This window comes from Furipterus horrens, unplaced genomic scaffold, assembly GCF_987537825.1.
Source record: "Furipterus horrens unplaced genomic scaffold, mFurHor1.1.pri manual_scaffold_7, whole genome shotgun sequence".
NCBI classification, from domain to species: Eukaryota; Metazoa; Chordata; class Mammalia; order Chiroptera; family Furipteridae; genus Furipterus; species Furipterus horrens.
This window is the reverse complement of record NW_028327177.1, coordinates 88,568,314-88,591,959: the sequence shown is the minus strand read 5'-3', so window position 1 is coordinate 88,591,959 and position 23,646 is coordinate 88,568,314. Positions and strand designations below refer to the sequence as shown.

Sequence of the window (23,646 nt, the reverse complement as noted above, 5' to 3'; positions counted from 1 at the left end):
AGTTGGGATTATAGGGTTTTGTAGATTTTGTTTTTACTATTAATTTTTTTTCTGGCAAAGATCCTCTTATGAGTAAATATTCACTGGAAAATGCAGAGACATTATCTGACTTTTCTTTGGATTCCCCTCGGCCTCTCCCATTTAAAAATACCCACATATACTACATTTTCCACTGTCTATCGTTAATATAACATTATAAATATGACAGCCTTCCCGATCCCCTTTTCCTTTTCAAAACACCGAGAAAGTGCAAAGTAAACAAATCACAGTTCAAAACTGGGACAACTGTAATAGAACAACAATGAAAAAAACGAAATTAACAAAGGAGGAAACACATGATTTAAGACATTATAATAATAACGAAAAGCTCATAATACTAAGAGAAAACGCAGAATCCAAACTTGTAGATACTGCTTGATCACAAGTATGTAAATCTAGAATTTCAAATGATTATTTATTTTCTCTCTGCTCTCAAATAAAAATTGTTATTATAAAAAAGAAAAAAAAAAAAAGAAAGAAATCACAGTTCAATTTATACCCGCTCCCACCCAAGTCACATTTTGGGGGGTGGTTTAATCTGAGTATGTGGTATTTCCTAATCAATTTACTCAGAGGAGACATTCAACCATTTGTCTTTGCTTCCCGGTACAGCATTATAGTTCAAGGATTTCAAAAAGGTGGAGGAGGGGCAAGGATTTGATTTTTAAATAAATCAGATTTTCTGTTAAGATAAGCAGGCGGTTCATCCAGTATAGGAAATAATTTATTGTTAAGAAAATAAAGAAAGAAACTCAGAGTGCACACTGCTTAAGATGTTGCAATCAAAGTTATCTCCACAGAAACCTATTAAAATACTGTAATATGGGTCATTAGGAGAGCTGCCATAAACTCCTTAAATTTCCACAGTAGATATGTATGTTTGCTAATAACTAAAATGATTAGCTTTCATTACTGTGATTTACCTTAGATCACAAAGTATCATTTCTCTACAAGAAGGGGGCTGTCAGGCACTGCAAATTGAAGTTAGTTAACACTTCTGTGTAATTTCCAGGGTGAAAATGAGGAAGGTTTGGAAACAGTAGGACCGTTTTTTTTTTTTTTTTTCCCCTGATACAAAGCAAACAATTATCAAGCAAAGGGCCAATGCTTGGCCCCTGGGATGCTAGTAACATTTCTTAACACCTGCTGAAACAATGACAAGGTATTAATTTGAAAAACAATGAAGACAACCCAAAGCCACAGCAGTCAACTGTTACACTTTCAAGCAATTTTCATGGAATGGATTGAGCAGATTCTATGATGGTCCTATAATTGTTGCAGTTTTAAGATATGAAACAATAGAGGTTCTCCAGTGAGATGTAAGTGATAGCTATCAGTTCTAAACTGGCACCTCTCTCTTCCTCTCCCTTTGGCAGCCACACATGAAAAGGCAGTCTCATGGGCATAGGGACCCCTACCTGGGGGACTTGGGGAACTTATTATTACTGTTTCCATTTCTTTCCTGGTGATGCTGCAGCAGATATGGCCTTTTCCTGGACACATGTAGCTATCCTAGGGCTAAGATCCAAAGCCAAATCCAGCAGACCTATTAGTAACCCACGATGTTAGAAACAGTGATCTACAATAATGGTTATTTTCACTACACCTTTTCTCTTCATTAAATTTTCTATCTTCAAAGGGGCATTTAAGTTTTAAAAACTTTGATTAACAAAACAAAACAAAACAGTATACGCTCCCACTGATGTGGCTCAGTGGGTTGGGCATCGTCCTGCAAACTGAAAGGTCACCAGTTTGATTCCAGTCAGAGGACATGCCTGGGTTGAGGGCCAGGTCCCCAGTTGGGGCTGTGGGAGAGGCAACTGATCGATGTTTCTCTCATGTATTGATGTTTCTCTCCCTCTGCTCTCCCTTCCTTCCCCTCTAAAAATAAATAAACAAATCTTAAACAACAAACAAAACAGTATGATTCATCTCCCCTAGGTAGTTCAGAAATTCCATAATGCTCTATTTTTTGACTCAGTTTAATTTTTTTCATAGTTCTTATCAATATCTGACATTGTGTCATGTATTGATGTGTTGTTTTTTTGGTCTGTCTTAGCTAACTAGAATATAAAATCCATGAATTCAGGGACTTAATTTGATCTATTTTCTATTAATCTTCAGCACATAGAATGATGCCTGGCACACAGTAGGTGCTTGGTAAATATTTGCTGAATGAACAAATCCATGAATGAATAAGAGTCCCCTCTCTCCTTTTTTTAAAAGCTCTTCAGTCACACTACAGCAGGTCCTCAACTAATGTTGTTTTATTCAATGTCTTTTCATTATAACGTTGATGGTTGATGAGGTGCCCTAGGAACTAACTTCTTTACACCCACTAGTCATGGTAAAATTGGTTTTGTTATATGTCATTTCACTTAAAGTCACAGTTTCCAAGAAGCTATCTATATACAGTAAATGAGGACTTAGTTTACATAGATTTTTATTGGATCTTCCACAAACTGGAACTTGGGAAAATCATTTAAATTTCTCTGGGCCTTCCCTGGCTGGTGTAGCTCAGTTGGTTGCAGTGCCATCGCGAAGGTTGTGGTTTCAATACCTGGTCAGGGTATGTGCCTGAGTGCAGATTTGGTCCCATCTAGGGTACGTGTGAGAGGTAACTGATTGATGATTCGCTCTCATATCGATGTTTATCTCCCTCGCTCTCTCCCTCCCTTCCCCTCTCTCTAAAATCAATAAGCATATCCTCAGGTGAGGATAAAAAAATAAATTAAATAAAAATAAAGAAATAAATTACTCTGGGCCTTAGTTATACCATCTATAAAATGGGATTAATATCTCCTTACCTTCAAAAATTATGATCAGTTAAAATAATGTATGTTAAAATGCTTTAAAATCCATAATACTATGCAAACATTAAGCCACTATGACCCACCCCCCATATTATATTACTTCATAGCCCTATGTATCTTTAAAATCTACTTTGGAACCAAGAAGAAAAATAAAAACATCAAAATAGAAATGCAAAGTCTCTGCACAAAAATGTGTAGTTTTTTCTTAATAGGGTTCTCAGGCCTCTCACTCACTACTGTTTCTTTTTTAACCAGCTTTATATCCAACAAGTTTGGTTTCCATCCTTTGGGAGGCCACCAAGGGGGAAGAAGGGACTTGTTTGGAACAGGTGTGTTAACAAAAGGGTGCTATCCCTTCTCCCAATGTCCTGAGTGTGAGGGTGAAAGCTGCCAAACTGTAGCCCCACACATGTAGTCGCTAACGCAAGGGTCTGGGGGTGGCAAGCTATCCCTACCCTTGGGAGGCCCAGGGGAAAGCGGGTCACTGGGGAAAGTGATAGAGGAAAGTTTTGAGTGTGGCCAGTTCCCTATTTAAAAAAGCAGGGGAGGATATGTCATGCATTTTAAGTGGATTTCCAGCCAAATTGTTAAAATAGAAACTGTTTACACACAAACATGCTAACTTGTAGTTGTGGGTAGAAAATATTCTTGGCTAAACAACTGATGCTATTAAATAAATTAGGCTAGAACCACATTGTTATCTACAAACAGTGGGGAAAATGTTAGACAATGGTTTTAATACCCCCCAATTACATTGCTTATTTTAAATGTGGCTTGAACAGACTGATGACATAGGATGTAGATTTTTAGAAGACATATCAAATAAACAACAAATAAATTAATATCTGTATAGTTAACTTCATCCGTGTATGAAATATATCATTTGTGAAGGAGTTACTCTGTGGCTTAGGAGAAATGAGACATTTTAATCATAGTTTGTTCCTACTGGGATACTTCTGAGTTTGAGAAAATAAAATTAGATTTTCAGTATCCTAAGCAAGTCCTAATTAGCAATGCAAATCTGCTACATATACCAAAGGTTCAAATACTACATCTAAGACAAAGAGATATGCTTTGGGGAACATGCAACATTTTGAATGACTGCTCATACTGCTTCTCTTCATTAGTGTGGATAATTAAAAACAAGTCTCTAAGGTAACTAACTAACTACTAGTTCCCACACAGAACTAAACCAATAAACCATGTGACAACTTCACACAGCAACACACATGAACTCAGTCTTCAGAGCTAGAAATAACTTAAAAGATGATTTTATCCAATAGTACTTCAACCTGGTTGCAAATGAGAAGGACCTGGGGAGCTTAAAAAAATACCAATGCCTAAACCCCACATCCTAGAGACTGTTTTAATTTGGCAAGTAACCTGGCACTAATATGTGGAAAAAGCTCCTCAGGTGTTTATAATTTGTAGAAGAGGTAGAGAATCACTGACTGAGCCACTGGTTCCCAAGTTTGGGCTACATATCAGAATCACGTGGACAGCGTTTTAGAAAGAGATTTTAAGGCTACATCCCAGAACAACTGAATCATAATCTCTGGAGGGAAGGGGTGAGAAATATCTATTAAAAAACAAAACAAAGCAAAACAAAGTAAAACAAAAATCCTTGTCAAGTATTACCACTGCATATTTTGGTTTGGGGGCCCTGATTCGATGGGTGACAGTGGTGTGCTTGTAAATTGGCAATTTAAAACAAAAAATCCAAAACAACACAAACAGCAAACCTTGATCTGTAGTGCTTGCTAATTGTCATGGTGTAAATACTCTCCATGGCTGCGTTGGCACTGCCCATGCGCTCTCACTGAAGTCAGAGTTGGAAAGAAATGCACATAGTTGACTCTTTCTTGAGAGCCAGTGCCAGCAGGCTCCATCTACTAGTGGAAGTGCCAGCACTTGAATGTGCACACTCCTTATTTGCTGCGAGACTCTGGGCATGCTATTGTACTTAACCTCCCTCAGTTTCCTCAGCTGTGGGACAGGGTGAAAATATTACCCCACTCAGGGCCGTTTTGAGAAGTACATGATTACTATTATTTACTACATGCAAGCAATGTACATATAGTACATATGTCTATTATGCAATATTATTTTCCCTAAAAATGTAATCATATTGTCACTATATATTATTTACTGTAGTATTATTTGCTATAAAATATGCTTTTATCAACTTGATTTCAAAGTTTACATTTTTTATAAGCCATAACAACTGGTGAAATCTAAGTTTTTCCAATCTTAAATTAATTACTCAATTAACTAAATAAAGATGTTCATCTGTGTGCCAAAATCAACTGGCAGATGGCACAGTGTTTAAGAGCACTGGTTGAAATCTCAGCTCTGCCACTTAGCAACTATGAGACCCTAAGGAAGTAAATCTCTGTGGGCCTCAGTTTTCTAATCTTTAAAGTGGGTTTGTGGTGAAGATTAAATGTAGAGTGCTTAGAAAGGTGACCATCACACAGTGAGTGCTTTATAAGGTTTGGTTGCAGTTATCATCATATTGTATATCATCAGTGGTAAAGATGCCATATCTTGGGACATGCTGCATCATTTTCCTCTGCCTCCCTAGAGGGTGGAGACTCTGCTAACCCATTTTGTTCTCCCAGATACTCAGTTCTGACATTGACAGCATAATTCATCCATAAACATGGAATGCCTACAGGGCACCTTTCCTATTGATGCAGAATCTGTTTTTACCCTCAGTCTGAACCTGTCTTGTAGGAATTAGGTTGAACCACCTGAAACTGCGAATTTTTGAGTTTTTGACCTTCCCTAAATGCCAGTTTGAGTTGCTAGTACTGACTGCCCAATCAAACTTCTCCACATATTTGGGCCTTGCCTACTCCTCACTGGTTCTGTCCTTGCTGGTGAGATCTCCCCTCTGCTTTGAGCCTGACAGAAAACAGACCTCGGCTACCAGATCTTTGAGTTAGGAGCCTAGAGCTTCAATTTCTATTACTGCTGAAGAACAGGGCAGGTCAGAGCTAATGTCAGCAAATCCAGCCTCGCGCCCACCCCGGTGCAACAGGTTGTTGGCATCACATGCCTACTCCTCACCATGTGTCCTGCAATGTCTGATGAGGCCCCGGTAGGTGATGAGTGTTCCACATATGTGTGTCATTCAATCTGCGCAGCAAACCCGTGACTTGAATACTATTATCTCTACTTTAAGGATGGAGAAACAGGCCCAAAGAGCTTGAGAAGTCTGCTCCCTGTGAACTGAAAGTTTATACTTTGGGGCTTGGGAAGATAAATTGCTTAACTTCTTTCCTTGCTACAGTTATGTGAGCTTTTTCTCTTCCCATTGTAAAGACTGTCTATATGAAGGAATCAGGGGTCCCTCAATGAGAAATGTATAAATTCAAGGCATAATTGTTGATTGTACATCCTTTCATTAAATAAACAAAATATATGCTAATGCTAAATTCACTCCAATTTCCATTTTGCCTTCTGTTGAGAAGTAAGCCAATAAATCATTACACACTTAACTTCCTGGGGAAATAAATTTAAATGTTAATATAAATCCTTTTAGAAAAAAACAAATTTTAAGAAATAAGTATTTGAACAAGGAGGGTACTTAACCACGTTCAGAATGAGAAATGTTCAGTACAAGCCCCTTGGTGGCTGTTGAGATAAGCTCTCTAAATTTAATATTTTGTAACACACTCACATCTCTTTTGTTAGAAACGGAGAAAGAGAATCATTTTCCTTTCCCCTTTATAGGAATATATTTAAATCTCTTCAATTTTATTTTGCTAATAGTTAGGGCAAGGTCTGTCTATAAATGTGTCCTGGTTTATCACAGGTAATCCCACATTCTAGCATTCATGTGTAGTACTTAACCTCAATTTAAATGTAAATTTTGGGCAACTTCAAGTACTTTATCTGTAAACTTTGAGAGCTCTCTTCATTAATGAGGTCTACTCTAATTATAAGCAGTTTTGTAAGGTTTTCTTAAAACAGTTGCAGAATTGACCCCCAAATGAACAAATGCAGAATTTATTTGTCTTTTTAAAATACTGGCACACTGTGCAAATTTCTAGCTCATGATTCTACTTCCAAGGTGAGGTAAGGTGAGTGGAGTGATTACAGAATGAAATATAGCATAGAAACCAATGAAAATAAATATAAAAGTAAACTGGGTTTACCCTCAAATAGGAAGTCTCTGCCTGATAAAAGAAACCATACCCTCTTCACATCTGTTAAAAATTTTACCATAAGATATTCTTGGCTTCCCTCTTTTTGGTGATTCAATTTGGGAATACACAATTTAGCAGCAACTAATAAAAACAGCATCATCAAAATTTTCATAAAAGCAAGTAAGCAAACAAACAAACAAATCAAAACAAAGCCCAAAAAACCAAAAACACACCAAAAAAAAAATTAAATCCACAAAAATAGTTTTCAGGTACTCACAGGTACATCCACATATTTGGAAGCTGCCTTCACCTAAGAAGAAAAGAAGAGGATGGAAGTGAGGCTGGTGTTGATGTTTAATTGTTCACAGCTCAATGCTGTATCACCATCAGAGTTAAAACAATATGCTGGCACATGGAGCTGTCCAGAAAACATAGAAAGGTACTAAAAAATAAAAACCTGTTTGCTATTTTTTCCCCAAGCCATAGCTACTGCTTGAGAGAAAGAGGGAGGAAGAGAGGGAGGAGAAGAAGGAGGAGAAGGAGGAGGAGGAGGAGGGAGGAAGAGAAGGAGACAGGGAGATGAAGACAGAGGGAGACAAAGTGAAAAGAAAGACAGTGAAGTTTTCCTGCTGAGATTCTGAAGGTGATGTGGGAACTTTGCATTTTCCTCTCTCCCTTTAAAAGGATGAAAGATGCCTGTAGCTAAACTCCAACTGATGAGTGGAGGGCTCACCAGTCTAGAAAGACACCTAAAGACCCATGTCACTTACTGGGTCTTCATGTAATTTAGCTGCAGGGTTGTCTGAATTAAATCCTTCAGTTCTCAGTTTCCATTAACTCTGTTCAAGAAGAGGGGTGTGGTGGGGGGCATCCTTAGCCCAGAGGGATATGGGTGTCTGTGAGTGGTATTAGAAGGGTACCAGAGTCTTTCAAAACTGTTCCAAGGGTGCTGTTGTGTCTCTTGGTTTTAAATACTGAACACCCAGAAGGGAAGTGCAGGAAGTGATTATAAAATTCACTTTCAGTTTTTGGGGAGGGAGTCTGGCAGAGCAGAGTGTTTCAGGGCATGGAGTTTGGAGTCAGATCTGGGTTCAAATCCTGCCTTTTCAACTTACAAGCTGTGAGACCTTGGGCAAGTTACTTTATCTCTGTGAGCCTCAGTCACATCATCTATGAAATGGGGATTCTACTAGTGCCTACTGCAGCTGGTTGCCATAAGGGTGAATTCACACAAGTCTTGGGACATAGCAAACATGCTGCAAATAAGCAGCTAAGATAAACAATTTATTAGCAAACGTGGGTGGGCTCTGGGTGCTGTGAGAAGTCAATGAACAGCTTGGTTTGAGGAATAACACCTATGGGAGTATGTTTGATATTCTATGTGTCTAATTTTGACTTGCATTTGGTCACACATGTTCCTCTAGGCACAGGTAAGACTGGGGGGCTATATCTGGGCTCTGAGAAGGTTTCCAGTTTTATGGGCAACCACAAAGACTTAGGTGCACACACAACAGTTAGGATGTCTTTTCATATCTTACATCTCAGGTAGGCTTTCCTTTGACATTTGGCTGAAACCGATATTGAAAATCACAACCTTTACCCAAGTGAAAGTATCCAGGGGAGCATTTTTCCCCTCTTGCCCTTTTCCCAAAGCTACTTTGCAAACTGTTAACTCCAAGGGACAGAAACCAATGAGCCAAAGTGAGGGGTGGAAAGAGCCTAGGATTTAGAGTCAAAAGTTCTATAAGTGACAGGAGAGTTTGACCCTGGAATAATCACTTCAATACCTCAGTCTTGGTTTCTAGGTTTCTAGAACAGTGTGATAATACTGTATACTTTGCAGGGTTGAGAGCCTGATCAGGTGAAAAAAAAAGTATTAGAAAGTGCTTCATAAACTTTAAAGGGCTGAACATATATCAGTTAATTATTGAGAGAGCAAAGCATTCTGTACTCTGGAATCACTGCCAGCATTCAAGATGATCCCCAGATTCTCCTGTTACTGATTCTCCTGGAACATCACACTTTTTCTTTGCAGCTCTGATTGCCACTGCAAGTCATACTTTTTGTGCAGTATCTGTCTCCTGCAAAATGTCATATCTTGCTCACAGCTCTCTCCCCAGTGACTAACTTGGAACCTGTCTTAGAAAGGGCACTTAGAAAAAATTTGTAGAAGAAAGGAAAGAGAAAAAGCTAGTGACCAGCTCTGGCTTCAGAATGGTTGAGGAATACGCAGAGGAATGACCAGATTGAAAAGCCACTGAAAGTCAACATATTTACATATAAAGCTGGCCTCCTTCAAAGACTGATGGGTGAAGCAAGCTGCTCTGGGCCATTTAAAGGTTTGAGGAATGTGTTTCTGATTTTGCACAACTAATATTTCTATTAAAAGATTCATAACCCAGAATCACTCCTCTCCATTCCTGTTCCAGAATTTAGTTTGGGCAAAAAGGTGGTTTTCCTTTCTTCCAAGTCTCCCCCATTTAAAATAACATCTAATACTTTTAGGATGTTTTCCACTCTGCAAAGCACTTCTATGTCGGCAGCCGTCCGTCTCGAGAGACGATGGTGTAGCTTCTTAAGAGTCTATCTGCACCGCCGAGAATGGCTGTGCAGTCCGACTCGGGAGTGACACGGTATCTGTCTCTTCCCGTGTTGAATCGACATCTTGCGATGACGCTGGAGTGTCCTCTCCAGTGAAGCTGAAGCTACAGAGCCTGGGCAGGGTGATATGGAGGGTCTGCTGTTGCCCATGCAGCAGACCCCCCCTCTCTTCGCAGCTGAAGGGTCCAAGGGAAAGACGGAGTCAATACAGCTTGGCTTCAGGTGCGCCGCAGGAGTTGCCGGTGTTGACTACAACGTCAAACCGCCTTAGGGACTCCGGCTCCGGATTTTCTGTCGGGGTTTACTCCCTTAGCCTTTCCCCTGAAGAGGTATGCCGCAAGGCAGCGGAGGTTTTTTGGAGTCAGAGTTTTCCTTCTCTGATGTGCCCTGACTGGAAGATCGAACCAGCGACACTTAGCTTGCAGGCCGACGCTCAATCCACTGAGCCAAACCAGCCAGGGGGACTTCTATGTACAATTACTTCTTTAAGCCACCCTGAAAAGTAGGGGCTCTGAGTCACATCTATTTACGATTGAGAACACTAAAACCCACAGAATTTAAGAATTTATTTGCTAATGATCTCAGCCAGAAGGCAGAGAAGCCAGGACCTGAGCCCCAATTTTTCCTTTGGAACTCCTAATCTCCTTCCTTGCCAATGGTAGAAAAGCTGAAGGAATTCAAGCACCAGTGGTCAGAGCAGGTGGTGGAAAAAATAATTATTCTCAGTGAAAAATTGCCTCCTTTGCTCTGTAGAGTTGGTGTTTGGCAGTTGGTGGGAGTTTTGCTACAGCTGAAATGATCAACCTTTAAACAGACTCTCCATTTGCCACTAACATGCAGTTCCAATTGAGAGAATGACACCAGTCAAATTCTATTCCTTTCCAGGCAGTTTGGGAGACAAAGCAAGCTTTGTGTAATGAATGAAAACCATCCGCTTTGCTACATGCACCAGCCTTCAGTTTGCTAGGCTTGTTTTTGTTTCTGATAACTGCTGACTCACACAGGGTCTTATCGATCTTCCTCCAGTCCCATAATAATAGGGAACAAAGCTCAGAGTAAATTTCGATCCAATTATGGTTTAGAAACATATGGTATACCATTTTTGGTTCTGGCCATTTAAATTTAAAAAGGATATTGATAAGGATACAGAGGAGTCTGGAAGGGTCTTGTGTAAGGAAAGTGAAAGCAGAGGCATCTTGCTGGAAAAGGAAAGGCTAATGGCAAAGAAAATTATAATCTTCATGTAGTTTAAGTAAAGGCTTCAATGCACATGGAGTGAAGTTGTTCATGGACCTTCTAGAGCACAGGATCAGGATGAATGAGTAAAATGACAGGGCCCCCAAAGAAGGTGCAAACAGCTATCTTAGTCCAGCCAGTTGTGGCCATCCTTGGATGTCGAGACCCTAATAGGACGGCTCCTGGAGAGGCTATGTGGGATGCTCGGCTGTGAGACTTTCCCTATGTGAGTAGTCCCCTCTAAGGCTGCTTCCTGTCTCTGATGCTAGTCTCCTTAAGTGGTAGGAAGCTGCCATCAGTCCTCTTTCTTACAGCAGACGTGGTGATATACAGCCAGCTGGGTACACTGGCAGAAGCAAGATCAGACTCTGGCCCTTGGAACCCTTTCCTGACTCATGGTAAGAGTGCTACCTTTAAGCATATTGTTTCTTTAGGTATCCATCCATAGGAATATGTATTTTGGCCAGGTGTACTCTACATCAGGGTTCCCCAACCTCCAGGCTGTGAACCTGTACCTGTCTGGGCCTGTTAGGAACACGGCCACACAGCAGGAGGTGAGCTTGAATATAATGCATTTGAATCATCCCCAAAGCATCCCCACCCCCATTCCCCTTGTCGGTGGAAAAATTGTCTTCTTTGAAACTAGTCCCTGGTGCCAAAAAGATTGGGACCACTGCTCTACATAGAGAGGAAGACCCAGATCTTCCCATACCACTGAGGCTTTAAAATTATTGCCAACGGTCAGAAATCCAAGAGCATATTAGGCCCCATCTCTAGATCAAATCAACAACAGGTCTTACTATCTACACAAAACTATTTTCCATTGTATGTAGATCCTTTGATGAATAAAATATAAATTGCTTAAAAAGTACTACCTGTTTTATAGAATTTTGTCATGTATTTTTTTCCAATCCATGGTTTTCAAAAGCTTGTGTGTGATTTTCTTTCTTTCTTTTTTAAACTTTAAAAGAAAACTTCCTAGTGAAGTGACTTAGAGGATAGGCTTAGGGTTGGTTGAGTCAGAATTGGCTTTGCTGTTTTCTAGCTTAGTGACTTTGAGCAAGTTACTTAACTTCTCTGAGTCTTCTCTGCAAATAGAACCAAAATGATATTACTCAAAGGGATACTGAGAGGGCTGAGTGAGGCAATCAGATAAGGGTACAGAACAGTGCTGGGTATATGGTGAAATGTACCTGTTCTTATCATGATTAGTGGACATACTGGCTTACTGGTGTGCATACAGCACATGTTCCTTGTCCCAGTGGTGACAATTTCACTCCCCACCTCAAGACCACAGGCAATTTCTTGTCATAAAAAAATGATGCTGGAATCTCCCCAAGTTACTAGCAGGTATCTGAGGGGGTTCTCAGTATGGCATACTCTCTGCTAATTCTGTAAACACCCTATAAGCTGGAGAACTTGCCCTTGAAACACTGAGGCAGACAGCAAAGCCCTCTCCCTACCTCAGGATGGCTGAGATTAGGCTGAGCTGAAGGGGTGTTCACCAGACCTGATGCTTTGTGATATTCAATGACACCTCCCTACTGCTCTCTGGGACCAAGCTATGTGCCCAGGGCATTGGCATTGGAGATTTGGGTGGGGTTAAGAGGTTTGCCCCAGACACCTGGTCTGGCACCTTTTTTAAGCAGGGACTCAACTGCTCTCAAAGGAGAGGCAAGAAGTATGACTTCATTTTCTGAGACTCCCTGCTTTCTCACCATCCCCTCTGGTGGGACAAAGACTGCTGCTTTTCTGGTGGTATCCATGAGCCTTCCACTCCACCCCAGCCTCCCAGATACAGCCAGTTTTGTGAAAGGAATTTAGAAAAGGAGACACAGACCAGGAGACTCTGATCCAGGGCAACAGTGGGGAGATGGGCTGAACAACAGTGGGGAAAGGGGCTGAGCAACCTATTCATGTTTCCACAGGCCTGAAGCAAAGGGCATTGATTACATACGAGGCACCATATGAGAGGCTGTAGACAAGGGCTTTGCTCCATGATTCCTTGCCCCTTTCTCAGATGATGTCCAAATTCACAATCTCTCCAATGCTCAGAATGAGTCTATCCAACAATTAAGATTTATACGTAACACTTCCTGGCTTATGACTTGCCAGGTGATGAGTTACGAATATTGCATTTGATATATTTAATCCTTACAACAACATTTGGAGGAGAGGTTGTCCTATTAATGTTCCCTTTCTACAGATGAAGAAAATGGTGCAAAGAGTGATGAAGCCACTTGGTTTAAAGTCACACAGCTAATAATTTATAGCATTGGATCTCCCATCTCTCATTTAAAAAAAAACCAATCAAACCACTTTTGTTGACCATTAATATTTAAGTCTTGTTTGTGGTATATGTGTGTGTGAATGTAGATACAACCTAAAATGGTTTCTCCAGGAAAAATGTATGAGGGATTCGAATAACTATCTGTGCTAACTCAGTCAGGGCAGAAGGTCCAACATGGTTTCTCTGGCCTGAATGTCCCAGATAATTACCTCAATCCTCCACCTGACTTAGCGTGTGTAGACAGGCTTAATGGTTTCTCTGTTGAGTTTTTCCATTATTTTCCAGGTGCCCAAGGTAATCTTTTCATTGAACACTCACCATTCTGGGATTTTCACAATGCTGATGACTAAGGGATTTTCTTCTGCCTGGTCCTAATAAGGGGACCTGAGTTAATCATTGTGAAGCTTTGATAGGAGGCTCGGCGGGGGCTTAAACCACTTCTCTGGCTTCATTAGGGGAAAAAGCAACCCAGGTGCAGACCATGCGGACCTCAGGGTCTGATACTATTAAATCAATGCGCGGACAAAAAAAAAAAAAAAAAGTGGATTAGTTCCTTTTTGCAAACAGAAATCTGGTGAGTAAGACTCAAAGATGGGAGAAAAAGAAGTCTGAACAGATACCACTGCATTAGTGACTGCCCAAGCTCTCCTTTCTCTCTAGGGTCTCTTGAAAAAAAAAAAATCAACTAAGAAAACAATTTATTCTCTGCATGGGCTGACTCCACCCATGCCGGTTTGACTTTAGAAGAGGTCTGAGCTGATTTCTTCGCCCTTGCCTAGAAACGCCGACCATTCCACCATGTCAAGAGGCTAGCAAAATTGATGTCAGTGTTGGCTTTTGAAATTTCTGCTGCCAGGGTAATGATGCTGTTTTGTTCCTTTCTCAACTTTCCTAACCCAGGTGATCTTAGTGATATCGATTCTTTTTCTTTTTGAGAATGAGGCAGTTCAGTATGTAAAAATGTTACTCAGTGCCACTATTATCCATACAATATTTTTATCTCTGTTACTTGAATTTTATCATTTGTCATCATCCTCATGTCTAGAATGTAGGCTCTGTGAGGAATAAGAACTTCTCTCTCTCTCCTCAGTGTCTACACTGCCTGTTGTATGGTAGGGGCTCAGTAAAAATGTGTTGGATGAATAAGTTCTGAGTATAGTACTCTTTACTGAGTACCCAGGGTAGAGGTTCCCAGACCTTTCTTGAAGTTGATTTTTAAGCTTTAAAATTCTGAAAGGGACATTGAAGAAAGTGCAGTGAAGCGCTACTGATTCAAGAGGAACTGGTATTTGTTGCCCGTATGCAAAGAGCTTGTTTTCTTACACTATGGGAGTCCAGTGTGGAGGTAAGAGCTGAGCTTGGAGTCCGGAGTCAGATGCCTTGACTAGCATGTGGTCCTGCCACCCACCAGCTGTGGGCCAAGTCATTAATCTCTCTAAGCATCAGCTTCCTTCTTGGAAAAATGAAATAATGACAATAATACCCCCTTATAGGGTCGTTCTATGGATTATTAGTTTAAAAAGTCATGTTTCTTAAGTGTTTAACATGTATAGGACACTATTCTAAGCATTTGACCTCTATTCATTTAGTGCATGGCAAAAGATTAAATGAGTTCATGTATGTGAAACCCTTTGCACAGAGCCAAGCACATAGTATGTGCTCAATAAGTGTTGGCTATTAGTTTTGCATTCTATTTTTCTTTCACCTCCAAAGAGGCTGGGTATAGACTAGGCTGTATGCTAGTGGGCAGGGTCAGTAAACCTTATATATTTGCACACTTAGGTATGGTGCTTCTGTTTCATGGTTAGAATGCTTCAGGTAAGGGCACATGACTTGTATGTAAGAGGCTAGGCCATCTTATTCTGCTCTTCGTTTCTGGCCCATGCCAGGTTGTGGTCTAGGCTGCCTCCCTTATTCTTCATCTTCCTGAAGACCAGCACAGCTTATAGAGATCTCTGCATTGAAATGTGGACCCTAAACTCAGTTCACAGCATGGTAGCTTGTTTCCTAAGATACTTGCCATCAACTATTTTGCTCCCTGTGTGGGCATGACACTCTCTCATTGAGAAGTGGAGTCTATTCGTCCATCCCCCTGGAGTCTGGGCAGGTCTGTGACTGCTCTGTCCAACACAATATGCTGGAGGTGACTCTGTGACAGTTCTGAGTCTTGGAGAGGGATGGCAGCTTCCACTTCCTCACTCTTGAAAGCCACATGCCATGTGAGTGCACTATCCTAGGACTACGACTCTGCAAAAAGCCAAGCCATGTGGAGAAGGTCAGCAGGATGAGACCCCATATGGGGAGAAAGAAGCACATGGAAGCACATCAAGTTATCAGACATGCAGCTCCAGCCCAACTCAGTCCACTGCTAAATGCAGCCAAGTGATTGACCCTGGACAGTGCCACATGGAACCAAAGAATTTCCTAGTGGAGCTCTTCCTAAATTCCTAACCCCCCAAATTGGAAGCAAATTAATCTGATTGTTTTGAGTCACTATTTTGCCATAGCGTGTTATGCAGCAATAGATAAGCAAGATATTGAAGAAGGTGTTACTTTGTCTTATATTTCCACAACTTTATCCATTGCATGTGTTTTCCCGGGGGAGGTTGTTGATGGTCTAGGACAGGATCTGGTCATTCCTGAGTCTCCTGGCTCTAAAAACATTAATGAGCAACTTGATTTTCACCTGATCCTTAATGATATTTATTGAGCACATATACGTGGGGCACTGTGCTAGGCACCTTATGTATAATTAACTCAATCATCATTGAAGAACATTAGAAGACTCATTTCACCATCTCCACTTCATAGATGAGGATATTGAGGCTCAGAGAGATTAAACAACTCTCAAGAAGTGAACCAGTAAGCAGTGAGGCTTGAATACAAGCCCAGTCTAATTATAAAGTGCTGAGTTCTTTCACTATGTTGAGTGGCTGATATTATGAAAATGATGTGTCACTCTAAATCTATTTCTTACCTACTGACCACCTGAGATCTGGAAGAAAGGGAGCCTAGTGTGTGGGACATAGGGCCTTTGGGTCAGAAAGATCTTGGTTTTCATTATTTGCCATCACTTACTAGTTGAATGAGTTTGGGAAATGTTATTTAACCCCCCACAGCTTCTATAATCTCATCTTCAAAATGAGAATAACAACATTATTATCTTCAGAGTATTCTTGTGAAGCTGAACAAGTTGACATCATATAAAGCACTCAACATAATGCCTGGTACACAGTAAGAGCTCAAGAAGCATTAGCTAACATTATTACTAGTGCTTAATTCACTGTGGTTCATTGGGTTTTGACTGCCAAGTGTGTTCCCATCTAGTTAATAGACTAAAACAAGGGTCAGACAACTATGGCCCATGGGCCAAATCTAGCCTGCTATCTATTTTTGTACAGACCACAAGTCAAGAATAGTTTTCACATTTTTTAAATGTTTGAAATAAAATCCAAAGAATACTATTTTCTGACATGTGAAAAAATTATAGGATATTGATATTTTGGCATCCATTAAGTTTTATTAGAACACAGTGATACCTATGCACTGACACCTTATGTATAGTTGTTTTCATACTATACGGGCAGAGGTTGAATGTCTGTGACAGAAACCATGTAGTTTGTAAAGTCAAAATATTTATTGTCTGGTCCTTTCCAGAAAAACTTTTCTGACTTCTAGACTAGAATATGACTTAACTGGGAGACAGTGAGGTGTGGGAAGAATCACAAAATTTAAATTTCTAATCCTAATTAGACCATTCACTAGCTAACTGACTCCTGCTACTTGCCTTATCTGCTGGCCACATGTCTTTATCTGTTACAATAGCGTGGTGGATGAAATGTTTTCTCAGATTCCTTCCAGAATTAAAACAAAATGTCTGTCACTATCAGCTGGTGTATGAGGCGGTTCTAGTTAGAATGTGGAATAGAAAACACTTCCTACACCTTGGAAAGGTTATAAATACTCTAGCAGTAAAACAAAAGGCAATTACTATTTTAGAATTAATAAGAGCTCTAGAAATGAGGCTCTGGGGAAAACTATAATAATAGGGAAAAGGAAAATAACATTAGAGATAAATAAAGACCATTCACGCAGGTACCAGACAATGTAGTGTGGCCCAGTGGGTAGACTTGGCAAAGACATAAAAGGATTATAGTTAGCAACATGTGGTGAGTATTTACTCCATGCCAGGCACTGTTTTCAGTGTTTCTCATGAACCACCTCATTTTACATCCCAGCACCTTTTACTTGTAGCCTCCTCATCTGTACTTCTTTGGGTTGTAAAAATTAATGAAGATGATATGCATAAAGGAGCATAATAAAGGAATGTGGCAAACTCTCAGTGCATGCTAGCCACTATACTGTTCTTGATGAAATTCCCAGGCCAAAGGAACAGCTTCTTCTGAATGGTCTCCTGCCCCTCTGCTGAATTGCCCATATTTTCCCCCAGCCTCCAGTTTTACGTTCTCCTTTTTTTTTTTTTTTTTTTTGGGGGGGCAGAAATGGGATGGGCAGGTTCACTTCTAAATACAAATAGCCCCTATGATAAGCATTGCTGGGCCAATAATCTGGAAGAAGCCGTGATCATATCATCAATCAGCAGATTGAAAACAGTATTTAAAAAGAGGAATTTCTAATGGGGATTGGAGGCAGTATAAGGAAGTGGTTTAGAGTACAGATGCTGGGGTTGGATCACATGGGGCCAGATTCTAGCTCTATAACTTACTGGACAAGTTACTTAACATTTCTCATGCCTCACTTTTCTCATTTACAAAATGGAGGTAATAATACTCATCATAAAGTTGTTGAGTTATTAACTGGGTTCCTAGAATAGTTTCTAGGGCATAGAAAGAACTATGAGTCAGTGATTACTACCATCTCAGCTGGAAATTCAGGATTGTTCTAGGTAATCAGATCTGTATATTAAACTTGGTCTGACCCTGCACAATCCAAGAACTATCTGTGGCTATTTAAGTGTATGAATTTAAACAAAATACAATTAAAAATTCAACTTGTTAGTGGTACTGGCCACATTTTAAGTACTCACGAGCCACAGGTGGCTAGTGGCTATTGTACTGGACAGTTCAGATACAGAATATTTCCATTATTGCAGAAAGTTCTAGTGGACACTGCTGGTCTAGATGCAAGAGATATCCATAAACATACATGATTACATTTTTAATGATAGAAATGAAGAGACTGTCATTCAATTCCAATTTTAGAACAAGAGATAAGTTGGAGAAGAAAGCAGGGGAAGGAAAAGCAGTTGGGTATCCATAACTTCATCTTGTGGATGAAATAAGAACTAAAGGTGGATGGGTATTACTTAAAATTATAAAGGTGCCGAGAAGAACAATAATGCTACACAACGTAACAGGAAGCAAAGGAGAAGTGGAAGATGGTGCAGTGGACTAACGCTCTATCTACTACAGTAGGGGTCAGTCTCTAAGATCAATCAATGTAAGAACAGTACTTAGAGCTATGAAGATAAATACAAAATTATTTCAAAGGTCCTTTCTGGGGTAAGGGATTAAGAGTAGAAAAATGTAGGACAGAAGAAGGTTGCTTTCTAAAAAATTATTATTATAAGTGTTTCTCTACTATTTCACTTTTAAACTACTCCACCTATATATTTCTTTCATAAAATTTCATTGAAAAAAGAACAAAACACGTGATAGAATTTTTAACATTCTAGTGGAGACAGACATTTTGCAGGTTTTTGCTTGACTGAAATCAGGATTCTGAGATAAGTCCTCTACAAGGTACAAGCAAAACCTAGCAAAAACCACCCTTAATACATAATCTGGATGCTCTAAGTGCATCTTGGGATGAAGAATACATTGTAAGTGCCAACTGAGGGACCGATTGCTTGCGGGAGACAGAATGTGCCGGTGGGTGGATGTACTGGGACTATGTGTGCGGGTGAGCACTTCAGCAAACCTTAGTGGCTTCTGCTTGGGGCCAAGTGACAATTACAGTGAAAGCCCCTTCCAACACTTTCTGAGGACTGGAGAAAAACACAACCCTTGAGTAATATCTGGAATCATAGACAACATTATGAATTCTCAGAGCTCTGTCACTGGGTGGGGGAGGGGGGCCTGAAATGCCTTCAGTGCTTGCCAACAACTAATGGCATTTCTGCCCAACTTTGAAATGCTACACCCACCTAAACACCATGGAAATGCAAAGTAGATGCACAGCTTCCCTCATTTTCCTTTTCAGAAGGGCCAGAGTTTATAAACCCTGTTTTTACAGATGTGGGAATTGTGACACCAAATATTTTTTATGTAGCTCGATCAGATGGCCATTCCTCAGAAACATGACCAATGGCTTTCAAAATTTGATTCATATTTTAAAGATAAGAGTAAGCTCTGGAATGTCTTAAAATAATATTTCCCTAAGTTGCCAGTGTTAAAAGGAATGAGTGTTTTAAAAAATTTCAGATAATAGAAAGAGAATATTGGATTTCAAGTCTGGACTCTCAGTTCTACTCTCTCAATTACTGTCTATGTGACTTTGGGGAAAGCAATTGTTAGCTTTCTCATAGACAACATAGAAATACTTAATACTGATATATGCACACATATAAAAATATGGATATATTTAGCAGTGGTCAGATGCCTGATTTACACTCTTATTCAATTCTTATAAGAACTTGTCATCTCATTTTACAAATGAAGAAACTGTGGCTCAGAGAAGTTGAGGTACTTTCCCCAGGGAACACCGCTAAAAAGTAGTAGAGCTAGGACTTGAACCCAAGTGGGTCTGACACCAAAGGATCTGCTACTGGATTACACTGCCCTACCCTTTCCACGAGACAGTTTACCAAAGTCTGAAGATTATATCCAGACAATGACTGTTGAAGTACTCCGAAAAGCAAAAAGCTTTATAGTTATGATGATATATATTTATTACCACAAATAAGACCTCATTTATAACTATTGATGTAACCAACATGGATATTCTGAAATGGCCTCTGAGGACTAGTGTAGGGCTTCAGAGGGGCTGGGGTAAGGTGGGAGAGAGCCCAGGCTTTCCTGGAAAGCATCCTTAGGCAAGAACATGAAAAACCCGAGTTGCAGCACTGCGGGCTGATTGCATGGCTTCTGTGCATGTTCATAAATATTGATTGTGATTAAACTATTATCATAGTAATGAGGGTAATAATGCCTCCTACAGCCCTGACCACCACACTGCTCAAAGTCCCTACCTTTCATTAAACAAAGAGCTGCTGGCACTGCTGGGGAGCTGGGTAAGAGGCAGGGAAATGACCTCCCTTAAACAAAAGCATTCTGTTCCATGCACCGATTAGGGGCCACAGCCTCATTCATGAGGGGAATCGTTCATGTCTCCTGTTGCTCAGGGTACTGTGTTCTGAGACTGGGTCCAGAAAGTGTGTGTTCTCGTATCTCTTCCCCTCGGGGCTTCTGAAGAGATGCCCGATTGAAGTAGACCTCTTTTCCCTTCCAATCTCCCTCATTTCTGTCCTAACCCTTCATTCCCAGAGAGGATTTCTGCAAGGCTCACGGGCTCCTTCAAGCCCACTCTTTGAATGTTGCTAACATTTAACAGTGGCTGCACTCTTACTATTTGCCTAGCACAAGGATAAGCAAATTATATGTAATTAACCCTCACTGTGGTGGGTATGATGATTATCATCATTCACAGATGAAGAAACTGAGGCTCAGAGAGGTGCAATGACTTCCTAAAAGACAGAAGCTGACCTGGAAACACAGGTCTGTTGGACTTCAGGGTTTGCCCTCCTAATGACTTCATACTGCTTTTTCATGTGTCTATGTGACAAACACTTATTTTAGAAGAAACTCAGACGTAGAGATGGGTAAGTTTTAATTTTGTAAAATCTCTAAGCAGGCATGAAAGTTTATTTTTATTTGATTATAAATGGGAGCCTCACCACCTCTTGCACTTTCACATTTTGCTTTGCCTTTCGAACATCTCTCAACACTCAGGAGTCCCATAGAATGCAAACTCGAAGAGGGCAGGAGCCATGTCTCACTTGTGTCCCTGGCTTCTGCATGGCCTGGGTGCTGGACAAATGAGGGCTGTGTCATCATTACTGACAGTAATGTTTCTGCACAAGGGATTATCTGTCACCCCTGATGCTCTCCCCTTCTCACCTTGGCTGTCTCAATCTGAACTTGAAGGTAAAGATTATTTAATCTTTTAAATAATTTAAAGCCAGTGACAACTTGTCCTTCATTATCATCCTATATAAGCTACACAGGGGAGGGTTTTCATTTCTTCTTTATTTTATCTGAGATAGAGTGGGGAAAACACACAAATGGGCAAGATAGAAGGTTTGGGTTCTATGACTAAGTTGGCTGTTCAACCATTTTCCTTCTCTGGTCTCAGTTTACACAACTGCAAAATTGGGTGGTTAGAATGATCACAGCTTCCCACACTTCGTCATCAATGCCACACTTCTGATTTTGGATATTGCTCACATGCCATCTATACTATATTTACTTAACATTTTTCTTTAAATTGGCTCAATATTAAAATACTTAATTATAAAATAAAATTTGATACCACTACCATAACTTGAAATCAAAATAGATACAATATAAATAAAATAAAGTTATTACATTCTAGGTAGACAGGTTCCCTGCTAGGGGTGCCGAGCCTGAGGCCTACTCTCTCATGCTCTCTCTCTCTGTTACACCTGAAGATCTGACATTTTAGAGAAGTGTGAGAAACAGATAAGCACTCAATGGAAGCTTTCTTTTTAATATAAGGATAAGAATGAAAATAAAATTATAAATGCAATGACCCTCTCACACTGTGACTGGAGTTATTTAATGCTGAGTTTTTGTAGTACCTGACATCTGCTCAGGTACCATGTGGTACATATCCTATGCTTGGAAAACACTCAGTGGTATACTAATACAAAGGTTCTGAAGAAGGAAAAGGAAGGAGAAAAAGAAAAGAAACTTTCTCCCTCGTTGGTAGTGTTTGCCTGTTTCAGTGGTGCACATACGTCAACCACAGTCAACATAACGTTACCAAATGGGGAGCTGGGAAGAGATGTGGAGAATTGGCTTTCAGCAGTGGGTAGGAAGGGAGCAGACTCCAGAACATCACTGAAAACACTGTACCCCAAAATCTCAAATCACTTCTGCTGTATACACTCTAGATAGTAACTTTCAGATAACAAAGAGAAGGCCTGTTTTTATTTTTTAAATACCTTTCCATATCTGCAACTGTAGCTCAGTAATGTGCGTACAGGAGTCACTTAAAGTGTGGTGACTGAGTGACTGACTCCAATGCTCAGTAATTGCTGACATGGCCACAGTAATGACCACAATAATAATGGTATCTAATAAGTATTGTATGCTTATCCCATTCCAGGTAAGTAACTTTTTCTCATTTAATTTGAATAATACCATATAATATATGTCATATTATTATTCCCATTTTATAGGTCTATAAACTGAAGTTAGGATTAATTAAATTAAGATTATATTCTATCTAGTAAGGGGCAGAACTAGACAAACAACTACATTGAGATCAATCGGATTCAACCAAAAATATGCTAGGAGAATGGGTTCTTCAATTCTGGAGAAGCAAAAATTTTGATTTAATAGAGAGGTAATCTAGAGACCATGTATGACTGAAAAGTTCTCGAAGAATTAAAATAAAACACTGAAAGGCAAAAATACACTAAACTTAATGGAAAATATTTTTGATGAAACACAGTATTGGATGTAAAAATGTGCTAAAATAGAAGTTATAAGAGTTTTGGTTGATCCTGTTATAGAATAATTTGGATTGCTTAAGAGAAATGATTGCTATGCTAATGGCTGAACAGGTGAAAAAATTGTTGGTTAAAGGCACTAGGGTCATTTAAACTTTCTTACAGGTTTAAGTTGAAGGTAAGGTTAAAGTGGCTATTTATAGAGCATCCACTATATGCCAGGTACCATGCAAAGCCTACTGCTCACTTTACTTCTAATAGTCCCATCAGCTCTCTGAAGTAGGCATCAGCATTCCCACTCTATAGATGAAGAAATGGGCTCACAAATGGTCAGTTATTCATCCACACTTTTGTTAGTATGGGCTTCACAATTACATCTTTCCCTCTGACTTTCTGGTGATAAATCTGTCACTGCATAGGGTTCAGATGTCAGGTCAGAATCTCTAACTTTTCATTTCAGAAAAATGATTTCCTATTTGAAGCCACATACATGTTAATTAGGTATTTCTTTCATAGCTGACATTTTTGTGACCTGGTTGCTCAGCACCTCACAGTCTGAAGAAAATACTGTGTTTGTTTAATGTTTACTTTACATGATAATCATCTGTCTACCAAAGAATATTATGGAAAATGGTTAACTGTGGATACCTATTTTTTTCCTTCTGAAAAGCTTCTGAAAGGTTGCTTTGGACAGCAGGTATGTTAATTGTCAACTGTGTTTTAAAGGCATGACTTGGAAATGAGGATGATGTCCTACTAGGTGACAAAATTATGTGTCATAGACCCCAAAATGGATGT

The 23,646-nt window shown here is 39.9% G+C and overlaps 1 protein-coding gene across 8 annotated transcripts in view; it reads right to left on the bottom strand.

Annotated features, from left to right (window-relative positions):
• Positions 1-23,646, bottom strand: part of CADPS (calcium dependent secretion activator) — a 527,617-nt gene that overhangs the window by 39,238 nt on the left and 464,733 nt on the right. For all 8 annotated transcript variants that reach the window (XM_090283896.1, XM_090283897.1, XM_090283900.1 and 5 more), the window contains one exon: positions 7,284-7,316. In XM_090283896.1, coding sequence (XP_090140022.1) covers positions 7,284-7,316 — 33 coding nt within the window. The remainder of the gene's footprint in view (positions 1-7,283; positions 7,317-23,646) is intronic.